The following is an 18398-nucleotide window of genomic DNA, read 5'->3' as shown; positions in this document are numbered from 1 at the left end:
AAATTTGTCTCTCCACCTAAATTTTTAAATTGATAATTTAGAATTTAAATTAACTAGATCAGTAATATAAAAATTAAATTGAATTAAAACAACATACCGAGAACCATAGGCTCGTCCAACTAACTGAGCGTCATTAACATGATGTAGCTGTGGAGTCATTGTTGGAAATCGCTCTCAAGCCCATAGTTGTAAAAGTATGAGAGACCCAACTATCTCTCGAACCTCAAGTCTTGTTGCTTTGCATAATTGTCTATACAACCATGCCAAGCAAGCTCCACCCCACGAATACCGCCCCGCACCATGGAGGTTAGCTAACAGTGACAGGAACATAAAGTGAACAAAATGACTTGATTTATCTGAAAACAGACTTCCATCCATCATTTGTAGTATATATGCCCGTGCATATCTTATGACAGTTTCCTCGTCTGCATCATCTGTGAGCTCATGAAATTGATTACAATAAAAAAAAATGAATATACAATAAATTATTATAAAAAAATTGAATATACATTAAATTATAATAAAAAATGAATATACACTAAAATGAATATATAATAACAAAATTATTTATTTTTCAATCCCTAATTATCTGGAGCCCGTCTTAGTAACGAATGACACTTTCTTCGATTATGTCCTAACTGATTACAAAATCCACATCGTTGTAGAGTGGTTGGTTCTGTACAATCCATCTCGTTGTGATAACGTGAACTTTTCGGTTTACTAGGTTTTCTCAACAACGATGGATCAGGATGTAAGACAGATATATTAGGGTGCATGATCCAATAATCTTCATGTGGTCGGGTTGAAATTGAGGAGAGTAGCATTCATAATACGTTGACAATTTATAGTAGTCCTCAATAAAATCTTCGTAGTTCATGTTAAAATGTGAGCAAACGGCCATAAAATACGAGTATGGAATGCTGAATGCTTGCCATCGTTATATGAACAGTACTGCTCGGACCTGTTTAGCCTCAATATTTGAACATTTCCTCCTTTAGCATTGAGACTATGACGTCCAGTCTTCACATGAAACACACCTTCATACCGATCGTATGATTATACTTCATGTTTACTAGATCGTGCAGCCCATTTATTTATTTTGTCGTGTGCATACCTGAATTTTTACTTCACTTAGTATTATAAAATATGTTTGAAATAAATTATTATCAATATATATATATATATAAAATAATATTACCGGGTGTATTTATCTTGACGCTCCAATGCATTCCTTATTTCTTATCTTCTTTTCTCGAAATAGTTCACGCATTTGAAGAATTATCTGAGCAAGAGCATTTATAGGCAACATTCGATCTCCTTTGAGGACTCTATTTATGCACTCTGATAGATTTGTCGTCATCCACCCATATCTGAATCCTCTATCATGTGCTTGAGTCTATTGCTCTAAACTAATGTTGTCAAAAAAACTCAGTCAGCTTCGATTTATTCCTTTGATATCTTCAATTGCTTTGTTGAACTTTCGAATTTGAAATTGACACCCGACATGATAAACATTATTTTTCAATGAATTAAATTTATACTTTTTATTGAAGTTGTTGACGATATGTCGTAAGCAGAAACGATTGTGACATTTCGGTCCCGTCCAACCATTTGTTGGGTTGTTCACTACTGCAATTATACCAACATGTCGATCTGAAATTAAACACACCTCTTCGTGTGAATTTCTCTCAGGTGTTTTAGGAACCATCCCCATGAGTCTGCGAACTCTTCATCAGCAATGGTAAACGCAAGTGGAAGTAGATGGTCGTTCGAGTCAACTAATGTAGCAATCAACAGTTTTCCTCTATATTTTCCGTACAAGTGTGTACCATCTATTTGAATGATCGACCGAAATTTATTAAAAGATTCTATACAAGGACCAAATGCCCAAAATACAGAAGTTAGGATAACATGGTCTTCAGTAAGCGTTTCTTTAACTCTCCACTCTACACGTGTTCCGGGATTGGTCAGCTTAACCATATATAACCACCTGGGCAACAATTTGTAAGACTCATCCCAATCACCGAACACTTTAGCCAATGCTTTTCTTTTTCCCTCCCATACCCTATGGTAAGGAACATGATATCCAAACTTTGATTTGATGTCGGACTGCAATTATGCCACACTAATAAATGGTTTTTCTCTTACGACGTCACAGAACTCCAGTGCAATCATTGATGAATCCAATTGTACGTGACTTTGACTTAGTTTTGAATAAAACATGTATGTTTCTCATCATACTTAGTGATCTCGAACAAGCCATGCGATTTTTTCTTTATTGCACGAAGTCTCCATTTGCAACCTTCCTCCCATTTCTTACACTGAATTGTCCAAATCATCGGTGTAGATTCAACAACCTCGTATGGTGCGTGACACTTTATTGCAAAACATTTGACCGCGTGTTGTAGGATTTCCTTGTCTTGACAAATCATTCCTTTATACAATTGCATATTGTCAACGTCCACAGGAGCTACAATTGGGTCATGTTCCCGAATGTCATCCAATACATTCATATCCAAATCATTGAATGTATTTGAAAGCATCTCATGTTCACGACCATCGAAATCCAACTCTTCAAATTCGTCATCCGTTTCTGTTCTAAAGTCTCTGTACAGGTTGTTAGCCGCCATATCTTCATTATCACATGGCGATGCAACTGACTCCGGATCAGGATCGATAAATTGAGTTGGGTCTTCAAACTGATTAAATGATGTATCAGGATTCACCCCTATCATATTTACCTTTACATACAAATGCACTACATTTGGCACTGACATTGCCATTGAGAACATCGAGTTCATAGCTTGTGCATTCGAAATAGGAAATGACATATATCTTATTGATCCTGATGGTTCTAGATTGGGATGTCTATATATTATTTCTCTCTGATTTGCTCCCATATCTACACTAAGTAACATCCCAACCATTTGAATGAATTGTTTAAATACAATTCCATTGTTCACATTTATAGTAAAACTCCCACTTGGTGGTTGGTCATACTCAACTCCGGTGGTTGGTCATACTCAACTCTATCAATACCATCAATCATATTACTATTTGTAAACAACAAAAATCCCAAGCATTTGCCTGCTATTTTCTAAAAAAAAAAAAAGACAAGCATCAATTTTTTGTATTATACTTTTTATAAGAAATATATTAAAAAATATTAATTTTTTTAGTTTATAAACATAAACTTTTTAAGTTTTATGAACATCAACTTTTTAAACATAACAATAAATTAAACTTTTTATAACATTTTTAAACATAGCAATAAATTAAATTTTTTATAACTATTTTTAAAAATAATAACAAATTAAACTTTTCAAATTAAAATGAGGTAAACTTTTTAAAACTATTTTTTTCAAATTTAATACAAAATAAAAAATTAAATTAAATTAAACTTTTTCAAACTATTTTAAACTATATTTTCAAAGTTAATACTAGAAAATATCAACTTATCAAAATAAACATAACAACAATAATTTTTGTATGAATAAATTAAAATTTTCAAACTATATTAAACTTTTGAAACTATACTAAACTTGTTAACTATCACAATAATTTTGTATTAAACTATAAATATCAACTTCTTAAACATAACAATAAACTAAACATTTTAACACTATAAACATCAAAATTAATACTAAAGAAATCAAATATCATATGAATAAACTAAAATTTTCAAACTATATTAAACTTTTGAAACTATACTAAACTTGTTAACTATCACAATAATTTTGTATTAAACTATAAATATCAACTCCTTAAACATAACAATAAACTAAACATTTTAACATTATAAACATCAAAGTTAATACTAACTAAATCAAATATCATAAGAATAGACTAAACTTTTCAAATATCATAAGTTCAACTCACAGATTCGACAGTAGTTCTCTTTTTTCCTTCAAAGTGACAACGTTCACCCTTTTTTCCTCTTATTTGTTATCTGACAACAATTATAAAAAGTAAAAAAAAAACTAGAATCTATAAAAAAAATAATAATATAAGAACAAAAATAAAATTTATAATTATTCTTAAAAAATAAAAATTTAGTAGAGTAACGAACGAGTATAGTTGTGTGAGAATAATTTGTATTAAATGAAATACAAGAAGAGAAATGGAAATGGAAATGGGAAGAGAGGAAGATGATTTCAAAGGCTTATTTTCGAAGGCAGTGAGGGGGCAGTGAACTATGAAGGGGCAATGAGCAAATCAAAGGGAGAGGAGTGAGCAAAATCAAGGGCAGTGAGTCTTCAAAAATTATCGAGGAAGTGATTGAGGAAAAATGAAGAGGATGGTGGTTTAAAAGGATGTAGGTCGAGTGTTGAACACTCAACCCACATATTTAGGGTGGTTGAAAAGGCATTAAAGCTATGGCAGAGAGACATGAATACGTCAATGAATGCATGAAATCGGAGCAGGGGAATCAGATAACGTCAATGCATACAGGGAATCATGCAGGGGAATCGGAGCAGGGGCAGCATGGTGATATATATGCACTTTTTCAGACTTATGGAAAGTAAATAAAGTGAACACGATTTTCATGTGGCAGACCACGTCAGCTGACTGGTTGACCGTTTAATCCATGTGGCAGACTCAATCTCGCTATCGCTCACAATCTCGCTCTCTCCTAAAATCTCGCTTTCCATCTCGCCCTCTTCTACAATCTTGCTCTCTCCTACAATCTTGCTTTCAATCCCGCTCTCTCCTACAATCTCGCTCTCTCTTATAATCTGCTTCACCCACTTATCTTCCTTGTCGATGGTTGAAGTTTCGACTTATGTATGCCAGAACTTCAACCTTCGACAACCTAATATACAAAATTAGCGAGATTTCCTTCTAAAGCGAGATCCTCATCACAAAATTAGCGAGATTTCCTTTTCCTTGTCGAGGGTTGAAGTTTTGACTTATGTATGTCAAAACTTCAACCATCGACAACCCTAATTTACGTATTGTTTCCAAATTTTTCTTTGTTTGTCGAATTCTCAACGTTCGACCTCTACATTAGTCGAATCCTCAACCCTCGACTTCTAACATCGAAATTCCAAAACAAAAATATTTCTCTAATAAGTTTTGAAAACAACAATGTTAATATTACAGGTCCGTAGCTTGAAGCTACTATTTTAGTAGTTTATATATATATAATAATTAAAATTAGAAAAAAAATTATAATTAAAAGTTTTGTTTTAGTTTTTTTTAATTATTATTATTATATATGTTAATAATTAAAAAAATTGAGGTGGGGGCGGGGATCCCTTCCCGTCTCCGACATTTAAATCCTCGGTTTGACCCCCATACCCGGTCAAACCAGGGATTCCCGTCCCGATTGGGTCGGGGACCTGACCCTGCAGGGAATTTTGTCATCCTTAAGACTAGTATTTGTGTCTAGACACAATAGTAGTCTATCGCTCGGTGTATCACAGATGAACTATGATATTTTGCTATTATTTATAAATAATTTCAGCAATTTTGTCATTTAAAATAATTTCACTTTTCAATATGTATATAAAAATTTTAAATTTTGCAATATGCATTTTTATATATTTTTGAAATTTTACATATACTTTTTTAAGTTTTCTTACATATGAAATTAGTTATAATTTTACGATAAAATTTTGTTTACTAAGATATTCATTTAGGTTCATTTTAATATTTTTACAACTACGACATTTATCAATAATACAATTGAGTTAGATTTGAGTCTACTTGATTTAAAATTAGAAACAAATAATTCGAGTGAGAATGATATTGTAAATCAAATTTTAGCAACATATGAATAATAGAAATAATTGTATTATTGTTATTGATTTTACATTCAGACTTATGTGTATTTGATAATTATTTTTTTATATTTTAATACATGCTATATATATATAATTTTATATAATTAAACTATAAAATATGAAAAAATTGTAAGGAAAAAAAAGAGAATCAAGAAGTAATTATCAAATAAATTTCTGTTCTTATTTTTATTTTTTAAGAAATAAGAATTAATAAAATGTTAATAGAAATAGTTATAAAACATATTGGTAACCAAAAACAAGTGAAAGATGAGAAACGAGAATCTATCAAACTACTTAACTAATTATAGATCCCAAGAGATCATGAGGGCCCTGTGATTTGAAAGCTAGCCGGAGCCGTACTCCAAATATTTCAAAATGACGACGCTACCCCGAAACCAAAAGGGTAATTTCACATCTATCCTTTTAAGAGTACGGTGGTCTCGATCCGACTGATATCCACGATCTCACATTGACATTGGAAATCTTCTTGCAGAAAACACAGAGAAGAAACGAAACCGAAGTGAAGTTCCACAAGATAAAAGGAACTGACTGAAAAATTCTGGCTTACTGTCCGAAGCGAGCCATGGTTGAGCTCAGGCACTCGAGCTCGCTTGGGAACAGAGCCACTTCTTCGCCAATGAAACGGGACGAAGACTCGTCCCCTTTAGTCCCAGACCGCCAGTCTGAAGACCATGACGATCGTGATCGTCATTCGATCCGTGATCGCCCCTACTCCAGGCTTAGTTTTCAATCCTTCTGCCCTTACTTTGGCGATGATTCTAGGGTTTCTCCTTATAACTCCAAGATCTCTTTCTTCTTTGTCTTTTTAGTACTTGCTGCTGGCTTGATCGCCGTTTTCTCGATTGTTAGACGTTTGGTTAGTTCTCCATTAGCTCTCTAATTTACATTTCTTGCTGGATTTTCGTCTAATTTTATGCCATCGTGAGGATTTATGTATTGCTATCTGATTCGTAGTAACAATTCTGTGATTGATAATGAGGAAGGAATGGATTCCTTTTTTCTTTTTTCCTATTGATTTTGTTGGGAGAATCCACTGCATTTCTACTCATCTCAATGCAAAGAATGAGCTATGGTCCAACAAATCTCCTCGTGCTAGATTTAAGAAGCTCGTTTGGAATGTGTAAATTGTTGCAGATGTTCTGGTGTTAAATTTAAGAAGTTCAATAGGAATGTGTAAATATTTTAGTTTTTTTTTTCCTATCCTCTGACTGTTCAAGTAGTTTCTGATGGACATGATTGATTTCTTCATTGTAGAATTCTCCCTACTTGTGTGAAAAAGAGGGCATTACTCTTCATTGTCCACCGGTAAGTTCTAGGGAGATATATTCTTTTCCTCATTCTTCATATTTTTTTCTAAAGAAATGGATTCGCTGCTTTAGGTTAAGGAACGTCCTTCACTCTGGGAGAATCCTTACTCAGCAACAACATCTTGGAAGCCTTGTGCCGAGCTTCGTGATTCTGAAATCTCAGGTAACCTTGCTCAAGTATCGGAATATATGGAGACTTTATTCTTTCTACTTTAGCTCTCCCTTTCTTCTTGTACACTTCAAATTTATAACGTTCTTTTGCTTTCGACAGAACTTCCTCCTGAAAATGAAACAAATGGCTATATATTCATCCATGCTGAAGGCGGTCTCAATCAGCAGAGAATTGCTGTGTGATATCTTCCTGCCAAACTTCAATGTGATTGATTAAGACACTTTTTTCCTTGCTTTCTTTTCAATTCAACTTCTTCCTTTTCCTGCTTGCAGATTTGCAATGCGGTTGCTGTGGCTAAAATACTAAATGCAACACTTGTTTTGCCAGTTTTAAAGCAAGATCAGATCTGGAAGGACCAAACGTAAGATGTGTAGGCAGTAGTTTTATCTACCATATACATCCGCAGTGTCTGCATGCAAAACAGAGATGCTTGAATTCTCTTTTGCTAAATTTTTCTAACATTTGTAAAATTGTTGTTTTATTCTATGTTGTTTGGCTCTTAATGCTTAATGATAATTGATAAATGTAGAACCAATGATCATCGTTATAATTGTTTGGAAACAATGAACCAAATGAAACTCTTTGCTCAACGTGGTATATATTCTGACAACATATCAACTCATTACAATTACCCTAAGCGATGTATCTTTGGTCTGCTGCTTGAGAATTTTTAAGCTTTTCATTGTTGTCTCCCTTTCTCAAGCTTTATTTGCCCGACTGAAATTGACTATTTTAGTAGTGTGGATGTTTGCGCCAATACTTCTCAACTAGTCCTGTAAGGCTGTAATGTTTGTAATCAGAAAAGTTTAGGATGGTAAAATATTATTGAAGTCTAGAAAACTTCGTAGAACATTACTCTTACTGCCATTATGTTACATTTTTATTGTAATATGGGCTTTCTTAAAGAGCTGTATTTTCTATATCAATGGTTGAAATATCTTTACACCTTTTGTTCACCTGGCCAACCCATGTTGGCACTTCAAATTATTTGCATGGAGGTATTCATATGGTCATTTTGAATTGCCTACCATGGCCGAGCCACCCTACTTTAATATAGTATAATAAATCTATAATTTTATATTTTCCCTTGGAAAAAGCCTCTGGTGTTGTGGTTAATTGTTTAAAATAGTCTCAACTAGTTCTTCATCTTTGTTTTCCATTGCCCAGCCCCTCAACTCCAAATAGATAAACTAATTAAAACCTTATTACGTCCATGTGTTTGAAGAATTTGTTTTTGGGGTTTCTTCACAATACTATATTATGAAAACAATGCAGGAAATTTGAGGACATTTTTGATGTTGATCATTTCATTAATTATCTAAAGAATGATGTGCGAGTTGTTCGGGATATTCCTGATTGGTTTACAGACAAATCAGAGCTATTTACCAGTATAAGGTTCGTTGATATTTGGTTTTTATGTGGTTTGATTTTTCTTCTTCTTGTTGTTAGCTACACACAGAATATGAGGGGGAGTATAGTATAGAAAACTTTTAATTTCTTTCCTTCCAAGAAAATATTGTTTAAAAATCAATCAATTGTTTGTTTTGTCTTAGCTTTTGTATATTTAAGAATAAACTGACAGTGAAATTCCAATATAACATGGAGATGCTTCCTGGGGCCTTAGTTTCTCTATACTATTCCCTTCCATTCCCACTCTGGCACTCTCAAATTTCGTATCTTAGAGGGCTCAATTTTTTATCTTCTCAAGAACCTGGATGGTGTACAGCTGTGGTGGAAGAAGTTACTCATATATTTATTTTAGTTCCTTCTTTGAAGTAACTTGTAAATTGTAATTGTCATTGATTCTTGGATAAAGTTTATTGCAGACGTACAGTCAAGAACATCCCAAAGTATGCACCAGCACAATTTTACATTGACAATGTACTACCTCGAATCAAAGAGAAGAAGATAATGGCACTAAAACCTTTTGTTGATCGGCTTGGGTAATTTTTCTAATGAATTTAATTGTATATCTGAATACTCACTTTTCATGCATGCAATTTCGATCAAATTAACATTCTTGGCATTCTGGTATCAGGTACGACAATGTTCCTTCAGAAATCAACAGGCTAAGGTGCAGAGTAAACTATCACGCTCTTAAATTTCTTCCTGACATAGAGCACATGGCTGATGCGTTGGCTTCAAGGATGAGAAGTCGCACGAACAGTTCAAATCCATATATGTAAGCATGGTTATATCTTGAATGTTGGCACTATAATTATTTATTGGACTCTTGGGTCTAATGCAATCTGTCGACAGGGCTCTTCATCTGAGGTTTGAGAAAGGAATGGTTGGACTGTCATTTTGTGATTTTGTGGGGACAAGAGAAGAAAAAGTTAAAATGGCAGAATACAGGAAAAAAGAATGGCCACGTAGATATAAGGTGACCTAGAAAGTAATCTGTTTTGCCCTGTATGTATCAAATTGTGACTAAATATAAATATACAAAAGTCACTCTTTTAATACCCGTCTTTTATTTGGAAATTTTGGTTTATAGAATGGTTCCCACTTGTGGCAACTGGCCCTGCAGAAAAGAAAGGAAGGACGGTGCCCTCTTGAGCCTGGAGAAGTAGCCGTAATTCTTAGAGCAATGGGCTATCCAAAGGAAACTCAAATTTATGTTGCATCCGGTCAGGTGTATGGCGGACAGAATAGGATGGCACCACTGAGGAACATGTTCCCGAATCTGGTAAATTATCTTTGGCTTCTTTGCAACATCACATTCCAGTTGAGGAATGTTCGAGGACTTGCAAAACTGTTCATGTTTCAGCACTGCTTAAAATATGTAATGTTAGTAGAGATGAATGACCTGGCTGGAGGATCTATACCAAGTTCGGATAAAATCACTTTTCTCATTTTAAAACCACTTTGAAACATGCTTTTAATTATTCAAAATCAATTTTGATGATATGACAATTGCAATTAGAAGTGTAATATTAAATATTAAATTAATTTTGTGACAAAAGTGATTTTGTCAATTTCAAAATCAATGATATAAAAATCGAGAACTTGTGACAATGATGAACTTGAGAAATCCGATGGAGTAAAAACTTTCATCATTTCATTGATATTTTTAAAATTAAAAGTTTTGACCTTAAAGATTTCCGCAATATTGAGATCTTTTCATTCACACCGATACCAACATTTTCAACTTGTTGGGTACCCTAACTTCTTTCATGTTCTTTAGCTTTAAAACCAAGCTATACAATTCCCTTTTCTAGCCCTATTTTTGATATTTTGATCTTGAGCACTTACAGGTGACGAAGGAAGAGTTAGCTACCAAGGAGGAGTTGGATAGCTTCAGGAAACATGTTACGAGTTTAGCAGCATTGGATTTCTTAGTATGCTTGAAGTCGGATGTGTTTGTGATGACTCATGGAGGTAACTTTGCAAAATTGATAATCGGGGCACGCAGATATTTGGGTCACCGTCTAAAATCCATAAAACCAGATAAAGGGTTAATGTCAAAATCTTTTGGAGATCCATACATGGGGTGGGCTCCTTTTGTAGAGGATGTCGTTGTCACCCACCAAACCCGAACTGGATTACCCGAAGAGACCTTTCCCAACTATGACCTTTGGGAGAATCCCCTCACCCCATGCATGTGCAGAGCTTAATTAGAACATACAATATGGGATTTGAACTGATTGTTTTGGAGAATCTCCTTCCATCAATACCATTTATTTCTTTTGCAAGTGGAAAGTTCCTTCCTCAGAAGATTGAACATGATGTGGCTATTGTGAAATAGAGGTTGGAGGATTGGTTGCTGCCTCGTAAACTGCCAGAGAAAGTTGATACCAATCTTTTGTTGATCTGTTTTAACGAGAGAACTTGTTTGAGCAGTTTTGTCACCTAAGGAGTAGATGACTTTGCAGGTGTTCCAGGACTAGTTGTACGCAAAATGTCGAAGGTATGGTACGTATAAGCAACTCCTGGGATGAATTATATGAACTGCCCCGAGCCCATGTACCATTTTTCCCCTTCTTTTTGTAGTTTGATTTGACTTTGTTTTTAGTAAATATGTCGATTAACGTCATTGCTCATATCTTATAGAATAGCAATTTCGAATTTGTCTATCACGAAGATGTTTTTCGATTATAGAATTTGACCTATGGTCTGTATGGCCTTCTCGGTTGTGATATCAAAGGCCTCGCTAACGGTTTTTTTTTTGCCCCTTTACAGTAATTTGAGTATAATTGAATGTATAAGACATTAATTACTATTCTAAAATTGGATGATTTGATTCTCCACTTGGCAACTGTTGAACCAACTAAAAAGATAGGTATCAAACTGGAGCATGTGTTTGAATTTTGTTCTGAGAATGGACACAGTCATGGTTAACCATTTTATCCTCTTAATTTAAGTTACTAGTTTTCATGAGTTTTCAAAATTTTCAAGATATTTCAGCCAAAGGCGCACTAGCTCTACCGGCATCCTTTTCCATCTCCGACTCTCTCCCATGGTGCAAAGCAACACCATTTCGATCCTCAAAACTCGTGCAGAAGTAAAGTTAGCTGTAAATTGATAATCTCTAATTGTCTGTCGGTTCTATCGATTCTTTCTTGTAACGAAATCTTTTATTTTCTTTGTTCCTGAAATTTCTCTGCGTTGGTTTCTGCTTTAACCAAACAAGTATGAGTTTCACATCTAATTTAACTTTTAAAACAAAGAGGGAACAAACTTTTTTGATTGGAGAATCTCACATTGGAAAATTTGGTGTTTTGGTGTTGGAAGTCTCCTTTATGTACTCCAATCTTGTGAGAGAGTGAGGAGATAGACCAATGTGGGTTCGGTGGACGTCCCACAGGTGCTGCTGTCCATCCAGTCGGGCGTGGCGAGACGCGTGTGTGATGATTATTTTTTAATAAAAATATTTTTTTAACCGGAAAAAATGAGGAAACGGTCCGTTCCGTTCCGTTCGTGTTCGTCTGCTCGTTCTGGCATCTCTGAAGGCCTATAAAAGGCCCGACCTTCAACAGTTCGAAAAAGTACATTTGCTTCTTCACTTATCACTTCTTTTCCTCTCCCTCTCCTCTCCCATTTTAGCTTTTCGAGCAGTGAGTTTAGAAAGGGTGTGTGTTCCGATCGGTAACGGTGCATTTCCGATCGGGTTCTTTTGGTTGTTTTATCTTGGGGACAACGTGACAATTTTCAGACCTACTTGCACACTTGGGTAGAGCTACGAAATGTTTTAAAGAGAGCGTGCTCTGCGACTTAACTTATAACGAGTTTCTGTTTTGCAGGTTTTGCTCTTCGCTTGACCGCTGTGCCTTGACGGTTCATTGTTCGTCATTTTGAGGGTCCTGCCGTTTCCAACAATTTTAAGACGTTTCGCCACATCATCAATGACCTTCAGTAGCAACAAAACGTTATGATATCTGACCTCAACCGTCCACTCCGGTTCGAAGGAGCGAACTTCAACCGGTGGAAGTAAAAGATGCTGTTCATCCTCACCGTTAAGAAAGTTGCTGAAACTTGTACTAGCGCTAAGCCGATCGTCCCTTTAGAAGAATCAACTGAACAACAGATAAAAGAAGCTGCTGACTGGGAGGAGAAAGACTTCTCGGTAAGAATTTCATTTTAAATGGTTTGACTGATGATCTGTATGACTACTATAGTACAATGAAGACAACGAAGGAGGTTTGGGATGCCCTGCAAAAGAAGTATGAAACCGAGGAGGCTGGGTCGAAGAAATATGTTGTTAGCCGTTATCTCAAGTTCCAGATGACGGATGACAAATTCGTGGAGGCCCAATCCCATGAACTCCAGAAGATAGCCCACGAGTTAATTACTGAAGGTATGCCTCTAGACGAACAATTCCAAGTTGCTGTTATTATTGATAAACTACCCCCTTTGTGGAAGGACTTTAAGAACACTTTGAGGCATAAGACCAAGGAGTTCTCCTTGGAGAGTCTTATAATCCGGTTAAGGATTGAGGAAGAAGCTCGAAAGTAGGACCAGAGGGAGGAGGTGAACGCAGTACCTGGGAAACCCGCCTTTGCCATGGTAAAACCTGACAAAAAATCTAAGGGGCAAAGAGGAAAGGTCAGAACCGTGACTCCAACAACCAGAACCAACAGAAAAAACAGAAGCCCCCTTCAGGAGAAATAGTATAGTTCCTCTGTTTTAATTGTAATAAACCTGGGCACATGGCTAGGAGCTGTAGGAACAGGCGTCATCTTGCTGGTCAGGCGAACTTGACAGAAGAACCGTTAGTCTCCATGATCACAGAAGTAAATGTGATCGGTAGTTGTGAAGAGTGGTGGATAGACATTGGTGCTACGCACCATGTCTGTCACGACCTTAGTCTATTTAAAACTTATACTGAAACTAATGATAAGAATATTCTGTTGGGAGATCACCACTCCACGAAAGTTGCTGGAACTGGCGAGGTGGAACTGAAGTTTACCTCTGGGAAGACTCTCACGTTGAAGGACGTTCTGCACACTCTAGAAATAAGAAAGAATTTGGTTTCGGGCTATCTCCTCAACAAAGCCGGGTTTACTCAAACTATAGGGGAAGATCTATATACCTTTACCAAAAATAATGTATTTGTAGGGAAAGAGTATGCAACTGAGGGAATGTTTAAATTAAATTTAGATTTTAATAAAATGAAATCTTCTGTGTATATGTTGTGTTCTATGAATATTTGGCATGCTAGACTCTGTCATGTGAATAAGAATTTAATTAGTAAGATGATTAGGCTGGAAATGATATCTAAGTTATCCACGAATGATTTTGATAAATGCGAGTATTGTAGTCAGGCTAAAATTACTAAAACTCCGCATAAATCTGTACTTAGGAATCCCGAGCCTCTAGATTTGATTCATTCTGATGTTTGTGAATTTGGTGGCATCTTGACTAGGAACAGTAAATGATATTTCATTACTTTTATTGATGACTGTTATGATTTACTTTTGTATACTTGCTGAAAAACAAAAGTGATGCTTTTGATGTCTTTAAACTTTTCATTTCTAAAATAGAGAATCAATTTAATAGAAAGGTTAAAAGACTTCGTAGTGATAGGGGAACGGAGTACGACTCAGACAGTTTTAATGAGTTTTTTTTAAGTCACATGGAATAATACACGAAAAGACCGCACCTTATTCTCTTGAAATGAACGGAAAATCCGAAAGGAAAAATAGAACTTTAGCTGAGCTAGTAGTTGCTATTTTACTTAGTTCAGGAGCTGCGTCTTATTGGTGGGGGTGAAATCATTCTTACCGTGTGTTATGTCCTAAATAGAATCCCAAAATCTAAAAACAAAACTCCGCCTTATGAAATTCTCAAGAATAAGAAACCAAATTTGTCCTACTTTAGAACTTAGGGTTATCTAGCCTTTGTAAGGATTCTTGACCCAAAAAGGAGAAAGTTGGCTAGTAGGGCTTACGAGCGTGTCTTTATAGGTTATGCCTTAAATAGTAAAGCCTACAGGTTTTATGATCTAGGGAACCAAGTGATCATTGAGTCAAATGATGCCGACTTCTTTGAAGATATATTTCCTTTTAAATCAAGGAATAGTGGCGGCTCTGGATTAAGTAGTATAACCCTAGTTAGAAATCTTAACCCTAGACAGGAAACTGACCCAGAACCTAGAAGAAGCAAAAGAGCTAGAACTGCCAAAGATTTTGGAACCTGACCTACAATGTAGAAGAAGACCCTAAAGATTTGAGGGATGCCCTGTCCTCAGTAGATGCCAACCTATGGCAAGAAGCCATAAATGGTGTGATGGACTCACTTGAGTCAAATAGGACTTAGCACTTAGTAGATCTACCCCCAGGATGTAAGGCAATAGGGTGCAAATGGATCTTGAGGAGGAAACTTAGACCTAATGGGACTGTCGATAAATTTAAAGCCAGGTTAGTAGCAAAGGGCTTTAAACAAAGAGAAAACGTAGATTTCTGACACATTCTCCCCCGTCACTAGAACTACCTCTATCTGTATCCTGTTCTGTCTCGCCGCCCTTTATAACCTCATAGTACATCAGATGGATGTAAAAACTGCTTTCCTAAACGGTGAACTTGAAAAAGAGATTTACATGGAACAACTTGAGGGTTTTGTTGTCCATGATCAAGAAAATAAGATGTGCAAATTAGATAAATCTCTTTATGGACTGCAAGCTCCTAAGCAATGACATGAAAAATTTGACAACCTTATCCTATCTAAAGGTTTCAAGGTCAATGAGAGTGACAAATGCATCTACCATAAGTTTGATAATAACCTCTGCACTATCTTGTGTCTATATGTAGATGATTTATTGATCTTTGGGTCGAACTTGCACATCATAAATGATGTAAAATCAATATTGAGTGCGAACTTCGACATGAAAGACTTAGGAGAAGCTAGTATAATCTTAGGTATAAAAGTAAATAGGTCTGGAAAGGGAATTTCTTTGGATCAATCTCATTATATAGAAAAAAATTCTAAAGAAATATAATTACTTTGAGTGTAAACTAGCTTGTACTTCTTATGACCCTAGTGTCAAGTTGTTCAAGAACACTAGTGACAGTGTTAATCAATCGAGTATGCGAGCATCATAGGCAGTCTTAGATACGCTGCTGACTGCACTAGGCCTGACATAGCTTAAGCTGTAGGATTACTTTGTAGGTTTACAAGCAGACCTAGTAAAGAGCATTGGAATGCTATAGAAAGGGTCATGAGATACTTGAAGAAAACCTAAAACCTAGGATTACATTATCAAAAGTTTCCCGCTGTCCTGGAAGAGTTCAACGATGCTGATTGGAACTCTCTTTCGGATGATTCAAAGGCTACAAGTGGCTATATCTTTAATATAGCCAGCGGGGCTGTCTCTTGGAAGTCCAAGAAACAGACTATTTTAGCCCAAACTACGATGGAGTCAGAAATGATAGCACTAGCAACAGCTAGTGAAGAAGCAGACTGCTTAGAAGTCTGCTATCAGAGATTCCCTTATGGAAAAAGTCGGTACTAGCCATATTGATCTATTGCAATAGTACTGCAGCAATCGCAAAAGTTTAGAACTGTTACTACAATGGAAAGAGACGTCAAATACATCGTAAGCACAATACCATTAAAGAGTTTCTCACTACTGGTGCAGTCAGAGTGGATCACATACAGACTGATGAAAATTTGGTAGATCCTTTGATAAAAGGACTGGTCAGAGAAAAGGTTTTCAGAACCTCAAAAAGGATGAGACTCATGCCTATCGAAAGATGAATCACAGTGAGGAAAGCCCAACCTTTAGACAAGAGATCCTAAGAAACAGGTTCAACGAGTAATAACTGATCACGAGCGATATATAGTGAATCATGCTAAACCAAACACAGAGTTCCATTCCTATGACTAAGTCTGAGCATGATATCCTAAGCGTAAGAAATGTTGAATTCAGTTCTTAATGAGATCTATGCTTGATGACAAGTGGGGTACCTAGCTACAAGAGTACTCTTGATAAACTCACCTGTTTGAATGTGGAAGTAAGGGCCACTTCCTATGGAGTTCCTAGGCAAACTCTCTAGAGCATTCACTAAACTGGGATTCACGTGCTAGGCCTTAAAGCACGGGCTTTCGTACTATACCCTAATAGCACTCTGTGTGAGATGCTGTTAGAGTTAGAGTTCAAAACCAAGGGTTACTCTAATATATTCTGAATCATCTACACTATGTAAAGGTTCAAGTCGTAAAACATCTTTTCTTATGTACAGTGTTGTATAGACTGAAACTGCTCGATGAAAATCCTTTTTTTTTTTTTTTTTTTTTTTTTTTTGTTTAAATTTCCAAGTGGGGGATTGTTGGGTGAAAATTTAACTTTCAAAATAAAGAGGGAACCAACCTTTTTGGTGGAGAATCCCACATTGGAAAATTTGGTGTTAGAAGTCTTCTTTATGTACTCCAATCTTGTGTTTTGGGTTTGGGCCCCAAGGGGTATCCATGTATTGAAGGGAGTGAGGAGATAGACCAATGTGGGTTCGGTGGACGTCCCACACACGCGCCGTCTGTTCGGGAAATGGTCCATTCCATTCCATCTGCGCACGTTCTGTGGCGGAGAGCACTTCTTGCTCCAAACGATTCATCGTTGAAGGCCTACGAAAGGCCTAGCCTTTAGCAGTTTGAAAAATCACATTTGCTTCTTCACTTACAACGTGGCAATTTTCAGACCTTCTTACGAGCTCCGTGACTCAGCCTATAACGAGTTTCTGTTTTGCAGGTTTTGCTCTTCGCTTGACCGTCGTGCTTTAACGGTTCACTATTCGTCGTTCTAAGGGTCCTACTTTTTCCAACAATTCTCCGAACTGTAACTGCTTCACGAAATCCTCAAAACGCCATAATTCTCCTCCTAGTATTGTGAATCAATTGAAACACGTGATTAGGAATGGGGAACTAATTTTCCCGCTCAAGTCTCTGAGATGCATTTGAGATTCCGAATATGAATCAATTCCGTTGACCATAATGCGATCTAAAAAACCTAGGGCAATGAATCCTGAACCAGTCGTGGAAAAGTTTAAACAACTGAATGGTGAATTCAAGTCCCTAAAGGAGCCAATTGATCGACTGAAAAGGCTATTGTATTACGCTATGCTTCTTGTTCCAATGGATGATTCGGCTCGTGTGGATGGAAACAGAGTGGCGGGATGTATGACTTAGGTATGGTTGGAAGTGAAAATGGATGATAATGGAATGATGAAATTAAATGCGGACAACGATTCAGAGATTACGAATGAGTTTTGTTCTTGCTTGGTATGGTTGTTGGATGGGACGGAGGCTGCATATGTTTTAGCCGTGGAGATTGAGGATTTGGAGGCCGTCAAACTAGGATTTGAAATAAAGGTGCGATCCAGAGTAAATACTTGCCAAAATGTGTTGATTAGTATGCAAAAGAGAGGGTTATTTAGATAGGGGGTTGTTTTGAAAGTTAATTGGGGAAAATGGGGGGTTTCCAACTTATTTAGGGGAAAAAGGGTAGTTTTTTGTCCCCATTCAAATGCGCCTCTTGAAAGACGCATTCAGGAATATTTTATTATTAGTTTTTTCCCCGTACGCCACATTAAAAAAGAAAAAATTAAACCAGTCATTCGGGAATATTTTATTATTTTTCCCCAGTACGCCACATTAATGCATCTGTTGAACACGATTGTT

The 18398-nt window shown here is 36.2% G+C and overlaps 1 protein-coding gene and 1 pseudogene across 1 annotated transcript; one reads left to right on the top strand and one right to left on the bottom strand.

Moving 5' to 3' along the window:
- Window positions 1-1868: 1868 nt before the first annotated feature.
- On the bottom strand, window positions 1869-2927 carry LOC150035293 (uncharacterized; annotated as a pseudogene).
- Window positions 2928-6235: 3308 nt separating this feature from the next.
- Window positions 6236-11536, top strand: LOC120081551 (O-fucosyltransferase family protein). Its single transcript, XM_039036533.2, has 11 exons — window positions 6236-6663; window positions 7062-7112; window positions 7187-7277; window positions 7386-7462; window positions 7559-7647; window positions 8562-8681; window positions 9113-9229; window positions 9325-9468; window positions 9546-9669; window positions 9784-9975; window positions 10544-11536. The coding sequence occupies exons 1-11, from the start codon at window positions 6370-6372 to the stop codon at window positions 10901-10903; spliced, it is 1659 nt and encodes a 552-aa protein (XP_038892461.1). The 5' UTR covers window positions 6236-6369; the 3' UTR covers window positions 10904-11536.
- Window positions 11537-18398: the final 6862 nt, after the last annotated feature.

This window comes from Benincasa hispida, chromosome 7, assembly GCF_027475165.1.
Source record: "Benincasa hispida cultivar pf3 chromosome 7, pf3_genome.v1.1, whole genome shotgun sequence".
Lineage (NCBI taxonomy): Eukaryota > Viridiplantae > Streptophyta > Magnoliopsida > Cucurbitales > Cucurbitaceae > Benincasa > Benincasa hispida.
Note: the sequence above shows the minus strand (reverse complement) of the source record. Positions and strands in the feature narration are given on the sequence as shown.

Excerpts from the sequence above, each read along its gene's own strand:
- LOC120081551 (XM_039036533.2), top strand. The coding sequence starts at position 6,370 with ATGGTTGAGCTCAGGCACTCGAGCTCGCTTGGGAACAGAGCCACTTCT. Across the intron at positions 7,113-7,186 it reads TTACTCTTCATTGTCCACCG|GTTAAGGAACGTCCTTCACT; the intron begins GTAAGTTCTAGG and ends TCGCTGCTTTAG. Across the intron at positions 8,682-9,112 it reads GAGCTATTTACCAGTATAAG|ACGTACAGTCAAGAACATCC; the intron begins GTTCGTTGATAT and ends AGTTTATTGCAG.